Source organism: Salmo salar, chromosome ssa03 (genome assembly GCF_905237065.1).
Source record: "Salmo salar chromosome ssa03, Ssal_v3.1, whole genome shotgun sequence".
Taxonomy (NCBI): domain Eukaryota; kingdom Metazoa; phylum Chordata; class Actinopteri; order Salmoniformes; family Salmonidae; genus Salmo; species Salmo salar.
In genome coordinates this window covers 68,582,418-68,601,469 of record NC_059444.1, presented here as the reverse complement: position 1 = coordinate 68,601,469, position 19,052 = coordinate 68,582,418, and the positions used below count along the sequence as shown (strand labels likewise).

Below are 19,052 nucleotides of genomic sequence, written 5' to 3'. Positions count from 1 at the left end.
GTTCTTACCGCATACGTCAAATGTCACTCTGGTCCACATTCAAGTCATGTGGCTCATGATGATACCATTTCATCTGAAAGTTGAGGGAGCTTAACTGAGATCTACAGAGACGAGAGGAGAAGACAGACAAGTAGGACGAATGGTGCCACGCCACATTGACACAGAATCAACTTGGAACTCTGTGGCTCTGCTGTTTGCACAGATCCACAACCCAGCCAAAGATTCAGTGGATTACACGCTGTCCATGCCTTTTTACAATGCTGAAGTTACTTGGTGGCAAGTTGATGTATTAACATGGCAAGTACTTGTCCACCAGAGGCAATGTGAGAGCCTGTTAACATCTAGTAAACCATGAGCTACGGTTTGACGTGTCGTACTTGGTATTCATATTTGACTGTTTAGAAACGGGGGACCATTATTCTGGAGAAATTCTGAAGGTTGCGTTGCCACAACCACACATAGGCCTACTGTAGGCCTACACTGCACCCGATAAACTAGTGGCTGACCCATCACACCTCTTCACAGGAATAATGCACCAAACCGTCCCTAAACAGCAGAGCCTTATGAGGCGTTTACTGTGAGCTATGACTAAACTAAGGCATCTCCGAGCACTCTGCGAAACATCCAAATTCCATCCCAGAAATACAGGCCTTTCTCCAAAACACATAATAACTCCTGTTCAAAGGCCCTATCTTGTACTATAATTTCAAAGGGGCCAAACACAAAACATACTCACACTCAACCTTGAGCTAGCTAACGAGGACGGGGCCCGGGCCCGGGCGAGACAGGCTTTTCCAGTGACTGCGCAGCAGGCAGCGGATAGCAGCGGTTGTGGTTGCGGTTGGTTGCCGTTTGGTGTGTGACTCGGTCCAGCTCCCACGCAGTTGAAACCAGGGGTCCCGGAGCGGCGGGTGCTACTGAGGCCCCTGATCCTCGTGGAGGGGGGGAGGGGGCTTTAATCTGAGTTTGAAACGAGAGACAGACCGTCGGCACTCAGGGACGACCCTCTGATTTGTTCTGTGGTTCCTTTGATAGCATGCATCCTACAGAAGAGAGGGAAACATTAAAAGATGACAGAGACAGGTCTTGGGGAAAACAGGTTTTAATCCATGGAGCTTCAATTGCTGCACTTCGGTCACAGCCTCCCCAGAGAGCGCAGGGGAGTCAAGCTGAGAGTGATAAGCTAATATAACATACAGTTAAAACACAATAATGTACAGTTTCTGATAGCAATTAGAATAGTATTCTCTTTTAAGAGATAGAAGGGAATCTTAAGCACTTACAAATTTGTAACATATTGTACGAATTGGAATTCGTAATACAAATTGCATTTATTTTTTTATTTAATTGCAGGACACAACCCAGTAAGCAAAATGACGTTAGATGTCTTTTCCAGATGAAGTAAGCATTATATCACAATAATCATTTTTAATATAGGAAGAGGAGCCAGCTGAAGAACGCAACAGAATAATTAGTATTGCTCTAATTTGCCACACATACACTTACAGTATGTTAGCTTTATCAGAATCTTTCAAACTGACAGTCCAACCTTCAAAATAAACCAACAGACCACTAATTGTTTAGTTCAATGCACTGACTGTACGTCGCTCAGGATAATAGCGTCTGCTGAATGACCAAAATTGAAATGCAAAAACAAACAGTTGCAAAGAATGCTTGGTATTATTCTAATGAGCTCCACCCCCAAACAAGTACACATTTGGTTGGTGCTGACCAGATCCAAATCTGAACAAATCATAGACGTCTAGGCTATATTTCACAAGTTTGAACATCACAGTACAGTACGGCACAGTTAATACAGTACAGTACAGTACAGTACAGTACCAAACAGTACAGTTTAATTCAGTAGAGTACAGTACAGTACGGTACCAAACAGTACAGTTTAATTCAGTAGAGTACAGTACAGTACGGTACCAAACAGTACTGTTTAATTCAGTAGAGTACAGTACAGTACAGTACCAAACAGTACAGTTTAATTCAGTAGAGTACAGTACAGTACGGTACCAAACAGTACAGTTTAATTCAGTAGAGTACAGTACAGTACCAAACAGTACAGTTTAATTCAGTAGAGTACAGTACAGTACGGTACCAAACAGTACTGTTTAATTCAGTAGAGTACAGTACAGTACGGTACCAAACAGTACAGTTTAATTCAGTAGAGTACAGTACAGTACCAAACAGTACAGTTTAATTCAGTAGAGTACAGTACAGTACGGTACCAAACAGTACTGTTTAATTCAGTAGAGTACATTACGGTACCAAACAGTACAGTTTAATTCAGTAGAGTACAGTACAGTACGGTACCAAACAGTACAGTTTAATTCAGTAGAGTACAGTACAGTACGGTACCAAACAGTACAGTTTAATTCAGTAGAGTACAGTACAGTACGGTACCAAACAGTACAATTTAATTCAGTAGAGTACAGTACAGTACGGTACCAAACAATACAGTTTAATTCAGTAGAGTACAGTACAGTACGGTACCAAACAGTACAGTTTAATTCAGTAGAGTACATTCCAGTAAAGTATAGTTTAATTCAGTAGAGTACAGTACAGTTTAGTTCAGTAGAGTAGAGTAGCTGACATTAGAGTAAAGTACAGTACGGTACAACACAGTACTCTAGTGTGCTCTACTGTATTGTACTCTACTATACTCTACAATACTCCACTTTTATTTAATGTACTGTGTACTGTAATGTACTGTAGGTACTCTGCTGTGCTCTAATGTATTGTATTGTGCTATGCTGTCCAAACTTGTGGAACATAGATGTCTATGATTGGGCCAAATCATGGCTGGTCTGGACCGGACCAAATCTGAAAAGATTATAGACGTCTATGTTTGGGCCAAATAAAGGCAGGTCTGGACCGGATCAAAAATCAATGTCCTTGGACGTTGAAATCAAAGTTGGTCGGGACTGCACCAAAAAAAGTGCTTAGTGGGAACATATCATACGAAATGGATGAAGTTGTACACAAAATGTACAGTTTTTATTGGTAGTACTGGGCTCCTAACTTCTAAAAGATAGTAGCAAAACACAAAATTAAGGAATACCAGAAAATATTTTGACATCAATTGAGATATAGCCTATATTGGGCCTAGTGCTTTTTACACAATGTAGAAACCAAATATTCCACAAATGACTTTCAATGACAGGTATTTGTATCAACATTATAGCTGTTTATAATAACCATATTAGCCCATCACTGTCTATAGTGAATGATAATTCTTCACATTTTACAGATTAAACATCCAAGCTGCAACTGCATGTCAGCCATTTTATCTCAATCAGTTTCATGGGAATATGCATTTAGATTTTCTCGAATGATGAACGAATTTTGAGGAGCATCTGCGACCAAAATGGCTGACTTTAGAGTCCTGGTTGTACATCAATTTTGCACAATTTTCGGGGACCCATTTTGGCTCGTGACCGCTACTTTCAAATCTACTGGCTGAAATTATACAAACCTCTGTAGCATCACTTTAAGGCAACATTCTAAAGACATTATTGGTGATAGTCAATAATCAATATGGTAGTAATCTGTCCTTCCTGATTTTGTCAAATAGAATTTTACCCTGATGTCCATGCTTTGGCATGTTCATTTTGGTCACATTTAAATCAATGTGTCAGTCTGAGATAAAGCGTTTGCAAGACTGCCATGTAAATATGAAAATATAATCAAAACATGATCTAAAGAAAATGTTTAATGCCTCACATAGCATACTCTTACACAAATGTGTTTCAGTTTGTGCATGGTTTGTTTAAAGGCGTGGGCTTGAGAGAGAAATCAGAGTGTGAGAGACAAACCGTGAGAGAAACAGACAGATCGGGGCTACTTTGATGTGCTTCGGTGCTGGGTGCTGCTAGGAATAGATGCTAGATAGAAAAAAGCACACATCGCAGATTCAATGGACAAATGTCTGTCTACAGACCACTACAGTAGAACTGTGTGTGTGTCGCACAATAACTCACAAGAGACTCACACTCATCCATGTGTGCAGACTCAAGTTGTCAATCACGTGAACTGAAAAAAAAGAAAAGAAGAAAAAAACTTTTTCTCCCAAATATCCTCAAGCGAGGCAGACAACCGACACGCCTTTAAAGGGAATCAAAACAGCCTCCACCACATTTCAATCTTTGTTGTATTATGTTCCCTCCAGAAGGAGAAGGAAAAGTAGTATTTGTGTGATCGGAAATCTGCGACCAATATGCTCCCCATATGTCTGACTTCAGCGTTGTGTCTTTCAACTCCGGTCTTGTTTTTGTTTTGGAGGAATTTGGCTTTTCTGCACATATCTATTTATCTATTCTTTGATCTTATATACCCAGTGTATTAAGTGAAGCCTGTCTTTGTGTGGATGCTGACAGCCCATCACTTAGCAGTGACTGCATGGTTTGCTTTATCAATAGCACATACAGCAGTATTAGGAAAAAGGGCCTAAATGGGGCCATAGGCCTACATTAGACACAGACAGAGCCCTGTAAACAGATCATGTAGAACTGCAGTTCAGATATGAAGCACATCAAGAAACGTCAATGTTTTTTCAATCTACATTCCAAGATTACTTCATTTCCATCACACCGCCAGACTAGAGTTGCAGCCAACATCTGAACACTTCATCATTCATTGAAATATTACAGACACTAAGCCCAGTAACTCACAGCCATAGTTTGAAATATTCATCTGTGTATTCACGTCTATTGCCATGACTCAACGTGGTTCAACATGGTCTCTGTACAACAGTAATTATCTATGGAGGCTGTCATATTTATTTGCCTAGTAATTTTAGACTGCTGAAGTCGGTTGGTCAGTGCTCTCACTGCGTCGTGTAGATTGTTAGATCGTGTCAGATTGAAGAAGTAACAGATTGTGTCAACTTTTCCTTATTTGAGGCAGGGTGGTCCCGCTACAGCCTAGTGTCTGGGACTGTCACAACAACGTGACCCCTGAACATTTCCAACACACACTCACCCCTGTCCCATCTGTAGGGCGAGGGAGCAATCCTCCCCAATAACAAAGCCGCCATTGACACTGACCCCAATCTCCTTCCTCCACCCCTCCATCCCCCTGGTCCTCATCACCCTCCCACATTGCCCGCCCGGGCCCAGTGCTGGGCTGGCCATAGGGCCCCGGAATGCGGTTCAGGTGGAGAGCTGTGCTGTTTCCAATTAGCAGGGTATAAATTAGCATTGCTCTCTCCTGTCTCCTCTCCAAACATTGCTGTCTCCCCATTCTTTTTGACCCCTCCACACTTCACTCTTGCTCTGACCTCCCCTCTGCCACACCGCCACATAACTTTCCTCTCTTTATGGCTCTTGTCTGCAGCCCCTGCACTACCTACTCTCATGCTGTGTGGTTAACGTGCAGTGCATTTGGTATAAAGTTCTTTGTCGTCGGTCACTGAGTGTATAAATCCAGTGTTTTATATTTGAGTCTGAAAGGATATATACCTCCCAGGTTTACTGTAACTCTGCTCAAATCCTGTACAGAGGACAAGGACAAAGACGGACTCATATATAGTTTCTGTCTGCAATCCAGTATACTGTATGTTGGGTCATATTAATATTCAATTACAAAAGTAGAATGTGCAAAATGTGAAACTGAGTGAGTGTAATATTTTATTTCTGGACTTGTTACAACGTATTTGCGAGCTCTTTTTCCACAGGTCAGTCTGTTAAATGGAGTGTTATTTTTCCACAGGTCAGTCTGTTAAATGGAGTGTTATTTTTCCACAGGTCAGTCTGTTAAATGGAGTGTTATTTTTCCACAGGTCAGTCTGTTAAATGGAGTGTTATTTTTCCACAGGTCAGTCTGTTAAATGGAGTGTTATTTTTCCACAGGTCAGTCTGTTAAATGGAGTGTTATTTTTCCACAGGTCAGTCTGTTAAATGGAGTGTTATTTTTCCAGGGCAAATAGATCAGGCTCAGTGTAGCCAAGTAGGACCTGAGGTCAACCTGGCACTGAGGGTTCACATCTGTTTAAATAAATCCTCCACGGTGCCATCAGCAGTATAAACACACATGCACACACGCGCGCACACACACACACACACACACACACACACACACACACACACACACACACACACACACACACACACACACACACACACATACACACAAAACACACACACAGAGAAACACACACAGGGATAGTTTTTCATCATTAACTTTTTTCACATTCCCGCTTTTGGCACCTGTCATCCCTATATTTTTTTGTTTAGTTTTTTTACGAGCACGGGCTGCCGTTACTGAGAACACAGCACATGGGAGGGAAATTTACAGAGCGTGTCCTCCCCAGACCGCGCATGTTCGCAGGGATCAAATGCTCCCAAGGTGTCCTACGTATAACTCTATATTTTCCATCTTCCAGAACCCCCCCACTACCACTGCACTCTTTTACAGAGCCCGAGACCTCCGCTTGCCCTCTGAGCTCTCACTTTATGAGCTCCAGCTCATCCCTTGACTTGTAGAGAAAACAAGACTGGGGCAGCCTTTTATAGGGCTGCTAGGGAAAAGACAGGAGAAAGGCCCAAAAAAATAGAAAAGTATGGTTTAGTCTCCTGCTCCCTGCGCATCAGGGAGAGACATGGGGAGGGTGATAGAGGGAGGGAAAGAGGGAACTAAGAGGGAAGAACTGCGGAGAAGAGAGGAGCAGTTTGCTGAGGAAGTGGTCATGCTGTGTTTTGCAGCAGCCTGCCACCAGTGTCTGCACCAGAGACCAGACCAGCATCCCCTCTTCGACTGGCATTCCCTCCATTCAGCTGACCAGGAGGGTGAGGGGGTGAGGATGCAGAGAAAAAGAGAGAGAAAAGGGACAAGTGAGTGAACTCTCCTCCCTGACACAGGATCACTCGTGGGCTCCCTCCTCCGCTGGAGTCCCGTGCCTCTTTAGATAAACACAGCCGATCAGTTAACAGCTTTCACCTCCCTCACTCCCTCTCTCCCTCCTTCCCTCTCCAGATGTTTGGCCCATGCAGCCAAGTGCACCCAGGGCTGAGGAGTGGAGATCTCCAGCATCGATTGGAATGCTGCTCCTCCATCCATCTCCATCAGTGAAGACGCCATTTGTTTGACTTGAGATGTGATTGTGTTTTCCCTTCCCCACACCTGCAGCTTCCTCTGGACCTACCCTGAGACCTATGATCAATCGCATTGACTTGGGAAAATAGTAGCAGAGCAGCTGCAGCCCCATGCTTTATGAGTTCTGCCTGTGGTTCCAGGCAACCTGTGGATGAACAACATCCTGAGCACAGTTTAATTATCAAAGTGTTATTCCCATCAAGCTAAACCCAGGAACACATTTTATGTTCCTCTTATATTCTTGCAATGGAGTAATCATGCTCTACCCCATCTGTTTTAAGCTGTTGCTCTCGCTTCCCTTTCTGCACTGCTGTGACTTTGTGTCATTCAACAGACTGTGTTTTATATGGACTAAATGCTCCTCTAACTCTGTCTTATCATGCACCAGGCCCAACCTCATTAGTCAATAGCGCTCAGCAACTGGTAGTAGGGAGTTCTGAAGAGACGGCCCAAACTTAGCAGTGCTCATTTCAACACGGTGGGCTACCCTGTTGTTCAAATCCTCTCAAGCTGTTCCAGACATCTGACAACCGCTACTTTTATTTATTGACTTCATTTTGCTCAGAGGGCAGGTTTTACTTCTCCCCTGAGTGATGCAGAGTTAATGTAGAGCTGTGCACTGCAAGTGTTTTTTCTCTCCCCTTTAAACCGTACTTAAGCGTTTAAACACTCTGGGTAACGACGTGCTGTTGTGAAAGTGAAAAACCATGCCGGATAAAAAAAAAAGACAAACATCCCTGCAGGCTTTCCCTGAGGAGAGAGGAAGCCATCGAGGAGAGGATGAGAGAGAGGAGGACCCTGTTAATCAAAATGAATGAGCACCTCTTAGGGCCCTTGTCTCAACTGAGCTAGGAGCGCTCAGAAACCCCTGGGCTGAGTCACTGCTTGCTCAGAGTGTGAAGAGAGAACCAGATTCTCTCCCACACACAGACAAGATATCACCCCAACCAATTGTAGGTTTCTGTTGTATTAATTGTTTTCTCTTTTTTGCTTACTTTTCCAACATGTTGAATATTGATATTCACGTCACATTTTGTCAGTGTATCCTGCTAGAAATGAGTAAATAGTCTATTTATGATGAAGAACTGTTTTCTCACATTTGTCAGCACAACGAGGGAGGACTTCAGTTGGCATCTGATAGATCCTCCCGGAAATTGGAACGATCACATATCAAATGTATCTTAACCAGCATTTTTACCTTTCGCCAGTTGGTTTTAAATTCTACAAACTCTACTGCTGCTCTACTGTCAAAAGTAAGAGTCTGCTATGAAAATGAAAGTAACAGACATACAATGGTGATTCCATACTGCATTTCAAACACAATGTTTGTGTATGCAATTTAAAAACAAGAGTTACTTGGAGTGAGCACATATTACAATGATCAATGAATTAAAAGAGCTCTGATTGTTGGCAGAAGCTCAGAAGGGAGGGTTTCAGTTTCCCCAAGTTATTATTACATAAATGCCTTTTGAGTATGGAGATCATCATGTTTTGCTGTGTCTGTTTTCCTTTGGATGCATTGAAGTGATTCTCCCTACTGTAGCTCTACTGCCTTATAGAATGCCTTCCCCGGAGCAGCTTTTTCAAATTTGGGGCTTGCGACACTCAGCCAAAAGCCGCAAATTACCCCCTTCTAGCAGCAGCGAATTAGGAACAATTTTGTGTTTGCTATAAAAAAAAAAAAACAGGGGAGAGAGAAGCAAGGGGAAAATGTAGCTTACACCAGGGACCACCAACGGAGGCAACATGGGATGAACAGCTCGCTGGCCGACAGATTGGGTGGCAGGGCGGTGCTTTTACGCTTACTCTCTAATCTCTGATCTTCACAGCAATCAGCTTTATCACATCACTGCTACATAGTATAACACAACATTCATTACATACAGTAAGAATTACTGGATTTATGTTACTGTTCCATTGTTTACAAGCCTTTGAATTAGCTTTGTAATTTCCCCAACCCAGACCTGCAGCACTGATAAAATAAGGCTTTTGCTCCAATACCAGCACCCTCAGGGATGCAGTGACTTTGTTGACATTATGTAGCAAAGGGTGAGAGATATGAGGTGCCAATTCAATGGATGTACTCTCTTTATGTCATTGATGCCATTCCCTTCAGTAGAGGGAGAGGGCTAAGTTTGGCTTCCCTGCTATGCGGTTGGTCTGAGCACCAACGTAAAAATGCTTTTTTTCTTATTTTTTACAAAGCGTGAGGTTTGGCTCGCCCGCCTAATCTGCTTCGATTGAGCCAGTCCATGTTTTTCCCATTCTGGCAACATTTTCAATGCCCTTTTAAAATCCACTTCCAAGTTGTAATATGCCACTGCAGACGTTATTGAGAGAAGGAAGAAAACCAAAACTGGAGAGAGAGGGGGTTATAGGAGGGACCTATCCCCTACTGTTACCCTTTAACTTCAGAGTTTCCAAACTTCATCACGTCTCCATGGTGATGTCTGGTGGAGCAGGCAGGCCACTCTGTCTTGCTCAGAGATCAGTTGGCCAGAGCAGACCATGGCCAGGTTGGGGTTACTGAGTTATTCTCGTTAAGCCATAGGCCTACTACAACTGTAATCAGAGACCGGCTAGCCTGACCCCACTCTGACACGTCTTGGACCAGATGTTAATTGTGCTTCCTGCTTCTTTTTGATTAAATGACAGCAGGTTTTAGTCTTGTTTGTATGGCTAATGGCGCTCATTTGGTGCAATAGGCGGTTAAGGGGCTGCTGTGGGTGACATCACCCCTCAGTGCCTTTGATCTGAGCTCTCTGAGGATACGCTAGCTAGCGTTTCTTGTTGGCCACGGTTGTGCTAGGGTTAGAGCTGTTGGTCCATACCTGGGGGTCTGGACTTGATGACGACAAGAAGGTAGAGTTCATGACATTGCCCGATTCTTGTTGCCCAATCATTGGGCACATTGGGTAGAGCTCTCTTCACCCACCAGCCCTAAGAGGTGCCAGGCTGCAGGAAAATGGTGAGGGCATGAGGTCGCCAGCTGGGACGCAGCAGGGTACCAGGAAGATTGAAGGGGGGCATAGGGAAGAGTAGGGGGGTCATGACCAAATGCCACCCATTGAACTGCATAATGGCTGCATTAGAGGGCCTGTGTTTTTGTCTCACAGATGTTATAATGAGGCTGATTCGATTAACAATAAAACCCAGAGCGCAACTGCGGATATTTTGATGTTGTTTGCGGGAATATTTTGGATCTTGGTGTTTCGTGAGAGAAGTTGGGTAGTTCTTCTGGAATATAGAGGGAGTCAGTGGGTGGAGGGTGTGGTTAGTCAATTCATGGGTATAGAGGCGAAGTCCATTAGGGTTCTATGATTAACACCAGGAAATCTAAGTCTCGACACCAACTCAGAGAACTTCACCCTTGTCTTATCAGGCACCCAATCAGACCCCATGCCTACTTGTCTTTTCCTGTCTTGCAATCTCTTTATCTCCATCTCTATAAAGCCTTCTCGCTCCCTCTCTCTACCCCTCTCTCCCTATTTTTCTCCCTTCCTCTCTCTACCCAGCTCTCCCTCTTTTTCTCCCTCCCTCTCTCTCAGCACGTGGCTGAGGTGTGAGATCATTCTCCTTCTGGGTGGCTTTCCTGCTATATGTCATTGTCAACTGCTGGCACCGAGGGTTGGGGGGGGTGGGTCCCTTTTCCAAAAACACACTGCACTGCCCTCCACCGCCCCACACACATACATTCTTGGGCACGAGACTGGAGAACGGTGCACCAATGCAGCACCCTTTTTTTACTGGGCCTGGCAGGGTGAAGCACAGACCGGTGAAGCAGGGGAGAGAGGGAGACGTGTAGGGTGGAAGATATATAATTGAATAACTCTCAAAAGCGAGGCAGCAGGGATCAGCCCTGCCAGGAAAAGCAAACGCCAACAAGCCGGGCCTGTGGAAGTCAGCCATTAAAGTGAGAGGAGAAAACCTCCGCTCTGAGCAGCCGCAGCACAGGGCTAGCTTTTCAAAGGCTAACTAAAAATGCCACCTACTTACTGTAGCTTCCCCCTTTATACATTGATACTATCACTCCCTCAATTCTGATCACTGTAGCCAACAGATAATCCCTTTGAAATTGTGCTGCACTTAAATGCTTATATTGTCTTTGGTCTCTTTCAATCAATTTCAATTCAGTCAGTTTAAATAACTTACAAACCACTCTCAACAGTTCAGGAAAATAAAAACATTCAAGGGAACTCATTCCAAATGTAGGAATAACATGTAGGAATAACATTGAAACATTGTAACATATGGGAATAACATTGAAACATTGTAACATGTAGGAATAACATTGAAACATTGTAACATGTAGGAATAACATTGAAACATTGTTTTTCCTCTAATGACTGAATTAGCTAAAGCTATCCCACAATGCACCACTCTGCACCGTGATCTGGCTGTGGAAAGGAAGAAAGGGGAGGGTGGGTGTTGGAGGAATGATTTTACCTTGCCTGTTTGGCTTGGCCTTAATAATGCTAGAATGAAAGCATGGCATAGCAACCGTGTCAGGCATGAATGGACTTCTGACTAAATCGACAGACTTTTCCCAGGAAATGGCCTCTACATCAAAGGGAAGATGTGAGTTATAATAAGTCATAACTGATAATCCACGTGGAACTGAGTAGAAACCTGGAGCGGTAACAGGGCACGCATCACTGATGGGAGTCACATAAACCTACATTCATCAAGTTCATAGTGTTATGAATAACCATAATGTGACATCGATTGGAGTCTTCTGTAGTGACGTATTCAATTTAAGGCCCAGTGTCATTGTTGTTACAATTACTGAGACCTTTTACATATTTCATTTCTAAATGAATTGGCAGTCAAGGAACATTCTTTCACATGCCATTTAACAAGAACAAAAGTGAGACTATAAGAGAGAGAATGTAGGAGAGAGGTGGTGCTGACCAGGGGTTAATGCAACAGGTCTCCACTGACAGAAAAAGAGGAGGTAGTAACAGTCTCTCACATCCTGTTAGACACCCATCTTGAAGGATGGAAAGGAAAGAAAATAAAGGCAAACACAACTGATTATTGGCAAGTTTCTTCCTCCCTTACGACAGGGATGGAGAAGTCATGTATGATAAAGGACAGCTGAACACACATACGAGAGGACATACATGCACCGTTTCTGTCTTGCTTGTTTTGTCAGGTGCAGTGACTTTCCCCGCAGATAAATGTCACTCCTTTCTCTCTCTGTCAATCAACAGCACTCCTCTGCTTTTCTGATAGTTTGTTTCTCTTTCTCTATTTGTTCTTGATAAAAGAGGATTGATTTCTGCATCATCTACAAAGCTTTCACACAGACCCATTGACTGACGCATGACGAGCACTTGACTTTGAGGTATCATACCTGACCAGGGAAAGTGACTCTCAACCATAATGCCTGTTTAAAATGTAGACGTTTCAAAGGCGCGCATTTGCAGCTTCTACAGTTGAAGTCGGAAGTTTACATACACTTAGGTTGGAGTCATTAAACATTTATTTTTCAACCACTCCACACATTTCTTGTTAAAACAAACTATAGTTTTGGCAAGTCGGTTAGGACATCTACTTTGTGCATGACACAAGTAATTTTTCCAACAATTGTTTACAGACAGATTATTTCACTTATAATTCACTGTATCACAATTCCAGTGGGTCAGAAGTTTACATACACTAAGATGACTGTGCCTTTAGACAGCTTGGAAAATTCCCCAAAAAGATGTCATGGCTTTAGAAGCTTCTGATCGGCTAATTTGAGTCAATTGGAGGTGTACCTGTGGATGTATTTCAAGGCCTACCTCAGAAAAAAAATTGTAGACCTCTACAAGTCCACAAGTTCATCCTTGGGAGCAATTTCCAAATGCCTGAATGTACCTCGTTCATCTGTACAAACAATAGTACGCAAGTATAAACACCATGGGACCACGCAGCCGTCATACCGCTCAGGAAGGAGACACGTTCTGTCTCCTAGTGATGAACATACTTTGGTGCGAAAAGTGCAAATCAATCCCAGAACAACGGCAAAGGACCTTGTGAAGATGCTGGAGGAAACAGGTACAAAAGTATCTATATACACAGTAAAACCAGTCCTATATCGACATAACCTTAAAGGCCGCTCTGCGAGGAAGAAGCCATTGCTCCAAAACCGCCATAAAAAAAGTCAGACTACGGTTTGCAACTGCACATGGGGACAAAGATCGTACTTTTTGGAGAAATGTCCTCTGGTCTGATGAAACAAAAATAGAACTGTTTGGCCATAATGACCATCGTTATGTTTGGAGGAAAAAGGGGGAGGCTTGCAAGCCGAAGAACACCATCCCACCCGTGAAGCACAGGGGTGGCAGCATCATGTTGTGGGGGTGCTTTGCTGCAGGAGGGACTGGTGCACTTCACAAAATAGATGGCATCATGAGGATGGAAAATTATGCGGATATATTGAAGCAGCATCTCAAGACATCAGTCAGGAATTTAAAGCTTGGTTGCAAATGGGTCTTCCAAATGGACAATGACCCCAAGCATACTTCCAAAGTTGTGGCAAAATGGCTTAAGGACAACAAAGTCAAGGTATTGGAGTGGCCATCACAAAGCCCTGACCTCAATCCAATAGCAAATTTATGGGCAGAACTGAAAAAGTGTGTGCGAGCAAGGAGGCCTACAAACCTGACTCAGTTACACCAGCTCTGTCAGGAGGAATGGGCCAAAATTCACCCAACTTATTGTGGGAAGCTTGTGGAAGGCTATCCGAAATGTTTGACTCAAGTTAAACAATTTAAAGGCAATGCTACCAAATACTAACTGAGTGTATGTAAACTTCTGACCCACTGGGAATGTGATGAAAGAAATAAAAGCTGAAATAAATCATTCTCTCTACTATTATTCTGACATTTCACATTCTTCAAATAAAGTGGTGATCATAACTGACCGAAGAGAGGGAATTTTTACTTTGTTTAAATGTCAGGAATTGTGAAAAACTGAGTTTAAATGTATTTAGCTAAGGTGTATCTAAACTTCATACTTCAACTGTATATGTGCTGAGGCCTGACGATGCTAGTGTAATCAATGAAGGCACTGGCTGTCCCAGAGTTTACACTTGATCTATTTTCTAATTTACCAGAGTTCTGAGATGAATCATGACTGACCACATAATAAAACGATGGCATTACGGCTCTGACACTGTTATCATACTGTTCGATACATGGGCTAAAATGACCCATTAGTGGTATTTTCAGTTTTCTTTCAAGCAGATAAGTATCATTCGAACACTAAATATTTACTGTCAGATGATACGAATCTCATGCTGTATCTATTAAGGCTACTTCACCACACTGTTTAAGATTATCAATAGCAATAATAAACATTTAGTGTTTTATGTGCAGAAAAATATATGACCACAAAAAGGATCAGATTAACAGTATGACCCACTATGAGCGAGTCTGTACATTTCCTGAATCAAACTTATTCCTTATTCAAACGGGGACACACAAAGAAAATCATTGTGTATTTCTCTCTCAGTCAAGCAACTTAACAATTCGCCATCAGGCAACAATCTTTTTATTTATTTAACTCCTTCAATGGGTGCCAAACGGCATTAGACTGAATTGGATATTGTACTTCTATCCATCAGCCCTTTCCAAAAGCTTTAGAGTAGTCATCAATCTAATCTAGACTTAGAATAGAATGAAATAAATACTTTCCTCCCATGAAACCTAACATTATTTTCTTCCTGTCATTTTCAGTGTAACACAGCACGGTCTGGCATAGAAGTAAAAGGAAAACACACAATAAATCTAAACAAGGACGTTAAAAAAATATATATAATATGGTTAATTATATAATTCAACATTTACATGAATAATCTGTCTCAAATACTCAATCTTCATTATAATCCATGAGAGATGTCTGTTACTTTGGGTTGAAACAGTACTAGAATCATCTCCAATGTGGCTCCAGATATTTCAAACGATATTAAGAGGGCAAGGAAACCTTTATATTCCTTTTATGTTTTGTTCCATTTATGTTTACACATATATAACATACAGTATCACAATTTTACTTGATGTGATATCTATCAAGTATAAAGCTATTTGTTATTAATTACTTTAAAATATTGTTTTAAAACATCCATAATTCTCAGGGCTTTAATATTCTTACAATGTAATATTGCTTTTATTTTCTGACTAATATATCTATATTCCACGAATCTGGTTCTAGCAAAACCGAGTTAAATCGCGTCTTGTAGATTTCTATTTAAACACATTTGAATAAATCCTCAACTGGCAACGGTTCGTTTGTGGTATACCTCTTTGAATAGTAGGCTATATGCTCAACCTACATCTCCCATACAAACATATTAAAACATTTCTATAAAAAATTCTTATAAGGAATGCTTTGGAGAGAGACAACCAAATGCGGGTTTAGAAATTACCTCATAATCTGACATCAATTTTTGGTTTGAGAACGAGCAGGCTGTGTGGAGAATGACGCAAAATCAGGCAATTATAATAGGATGTTGAACTAATGGATGGATGTGGTGTAACTCAACTGACAATCTGAAAGCTGCGCAGCTGCACAGACCGTTACTTCTAGACTTCAAATTTAGAAAGAGCATTCATTTACAATGTGTTTAAGCGTCAGTTTTTGGTGATGAATGGCAAACGACAGCGAGATGCTGCAGAACAACCACATTGAGAGATTTTCATAATATATAAATAATTGCAGTAGGGCCTATATTGTAGCCATAAAAAAATACGAACAAAAATTAAATGTTTCAATTGTAGTATCAGAAAATCCTCAACATGTAGTCATAACATTCCAGGATACTTGATTCAGACACTTTTAAAGCTATACCGTCAAAATGTGACAATTATTTTATGAATTGTATTTGACTTAATTAGGCTTACATTTTTTACATGTAGGCCTAAACATCATATAATTGAATAAAATAATATTTTATTATTAGAGAAATGCTAACCAGCCAAACTAAAATTACCCTAATTTTGTAAAAAGTTTTGAACATAATTTAACCCACACATTATCTACACAATCAACAACATTATGAATTAAATGGTTTTCCTGCTGAAAGATGCAATCAAATTCACTGCGCATTTAGGCCTACTATAGATTTTTTTTAAATGCAGCTATATTTCCATTGATTAAACATATACGCGATGCAATAATCAGTTGTTAAAGGCATCAATTACAGATCTTCAATTGTGCCAACATTGACAGGTCAGTGAAGCAAAGGCCTATAAGAAAAATGACTGAGTTAAATATTTTGTTTTAAATAATTCCCTTTATTTCTTTCCGAATGTAAAAGGAAACTCGTCAGTTAAATATTTACATTTCAATTGACAAATGTAATTTCATACTTTAGAAAGAAAAACGCAAGATGCTATGAAAAATGTAATCAATGCAAGGCATAAATCTACAGCATTCTTAAGAACTTTTCAAATAGGCCTAGATCAACAAGAAAGTTCATCCAATTACCATTTGCCAAATACCTTTTTTCACAAGAGCTTAAAAAATCTCTATCACCTGAGATACAAATAAACAATTTTAAGTCTGAAACACAACTAAAATATTCACAAGCACTGCTCATTTAGCCTGGTCAGAGGTGCTGCGCTGAGTTTGGAATTTCTGATATTCTTGATGTAAACTGACGAGATGTGGAGACGCCGCGGAGTGGAACAGCGCAGGGGACGCGTATGGAGCGCTGGAGGTCAAAGCGGAAGAAAAGGTGGCACAGCGGCTCGGATTGAAGGACCCGATAGTGACAGGCTGCTGTGATTGAAGAAAAGCCTTGGCAGCTAAAGAGTTCCGGGTAAACAGGCTCGACAAAGCCGGTAGCAGGCAGCTAACAGGTGGGATGGTGGGCGCGCATGACGAGTGTGCATGGTGATGGAAGCCGAACGGATATATCTCCAAACTGGGTAGCTGAAGACCCGCTGTGCCAAGTCCATAAGTACCATAAAAGTTGTGAAAGCCACTGGGCTCAAGGGGTTGCTCCTTGAGCACCCCGAAACGAACATGCTGGCGTTTGAACCTCTTCCTTCGACGCAGAAAGCTCCCATTCTCAAACATGTCCGAAGAATTGGGGTCTAGAGTCCAGTAGTTTCCCTTTCCTGGATTACCAGGCTCCCGGGGCATTTTGACAAAGCAGTCATTGAGCGAAAGGTTGTGTCTGATGGAATTCTGCCAGGCAGGGAACTTCTCACGATAATAAACGAAGCGGTGGCTGATAAAGTCACATATCTCGCTGAGGGTAAGACGCTTTTTGGGGCTTTGTAATATGGCCATTGTTATCAAAGCGATGTAGGAGTATGGAGGCTTTACCGACGCCGGGCTTTTACTTGCTGCTGGAGGACACTTCGACGTAGGTGAGTAGTCGTCCCTATCCTCGTCCTGCCCGCTCGAAGACAAAAAAGTGTCAGGTTCATGCTCTGCGCTTCTCGCCTCTTCCAAAGGTAAGGACACGAGATGCTCCTCTCCGTTATCCCTGAGTCCCTCTCCTACTACGTCAATAACAAAATCTTCCATGGGCTCCAAGTCCAATGTCATAGTCCACGGGCAGAGCCAATACCACCTGCCCCAACAGGTGGGAAAGGGCCAGTTCTTTGAAAGGGATAGATGCTCACGCGCAAGGCTTTGCCCTCTCCATTCACAAAAAAAAAAAAAAGCTTAAAATATGTGCGCTCAGCCCCCTCTTACGTTAGTTATTCAAGAGAAAAAAACAATCCTTCAGAAAATCCAAAGCCTTTTTATCTCCAAACAAACATGAAATGGAACAACTTTTTGTCTTCAACGGAGAAAAGGGAGAAAGTTATGAAGCGCGGTGAGTCTTCCAAGATGTCCAGCATCCTCTCTCGTTGGTTTCCTGTTGGAACTGTAACCGTATTGGATCAGGTGACTGTGATGTCATGGTTATGCTCGAGGAGAAGCTCTTAGCCAATCGAAACAAGGCAATCGGTACCAAAGTACCACCCGTTAACTATCATCATCCCATCACTCCAATATCAACATCATATTTCAAATTCCATTCAGTAAATTACCATTCGTTCAATAAGTGACAACTATAATATCAATATGGTGGGGGAAAATGATATGTTATCCTATTAGACCAAGGCCTACTTGTAGATGGCTATTCGAAATATCAAATATATGTAGGAGTAGACATATAGCCGCCCTAGATCATCTGAACTATCACCATATCAATAACACATTTTCAAAAACAAAATGGCCTATAATTGTAATTTCGTGAAGCGCCAAAAACAAAGATAACTCAGTATAAGCTTTTTTCGGAATAAATAATAACGCCCTACTATGGGCGCTTCGAACATTTTTCTTATACTATTTTAGCAACATTTGCCCATGTGCAAAACATGGAGGAGAGTATGAATTGAAGTATGAGTATGAATGAAAGGCTAAACAATAAAAATTTGCCTAAAGCCTCCATCACACCGACAGCTTTATTGTGTTTTGGTACACCAAAAGTACATTCCCTTCCAATGGAACTCTGCGTTTGCCTTGCAGCATTGTGTTACAGAGGCAGTTGCAGTGCGTTCTGTGTGGTGCATATGTTAGATTTATCGAACATGTGCATCTTATTGTATGCATAGACGGCTTGACAGAAACAGTAGCAGATGGTGAATGTTGAACTTTTGTTGCACACATATCCAGATGATGCTGCGTACATTTTGCGTAAACTCTATAGGTGTGATCGAGGCATAAATTCTAACATTTTGCACAAATGGCATCGACTAAACAACTATAATGTAGGGAAGCGTGTTGAGTTAGAAATGTTGAAAATACCAAGTTTGACATGAAGTTTAATAAAATCAAAGTGAGGAATCGTTTTTACTAGGTTAATGCTTCTTTCAAGAAATGATGTGCTTTGGATAAAGGCATAATGGTTGTGAAAATATCACTTCATATACTACAGCCAGAGGCCCACATTCAAAATTCTG

General features: G+C 41.8%; 1 protein-coding gene across 1 annotated transcript; it reads right to left on the bottom strand.

Moving 5' to 3' along the window:
• Positions 1 to 16,361: 16,361 nt before the first annotated feature.
• LOC106601372 (forkhead box protein D2-like) lies at positions 16,362 to 17,957 on the bottom strand. The gene has a single exon (XM_014193549.2). It carries the CDS (start codon positions 17,644 to 17,646, stop codon positions 16,684 to 16,686), a length of 963 nt encoding a protein of 320 aa, XP_014049024.2. The 5' UTR covers positions 17,647 to 17,957; the 3' UTR covers positions 16,362 to 16,683.
• Between the last annotated feature and the right edge of the window lie 1,095 nt (positions 17,958 to 19,052).

Excerpts from the sequence above, each read along its gene's own strand:
- LOC106601372 (XM_014193549.2), bottom strand. The coding sequence starts at position 17,646 with ATGACATTGGACTTGGAGCCCATGGAAGATTTTGTTATTGACGTAGTA.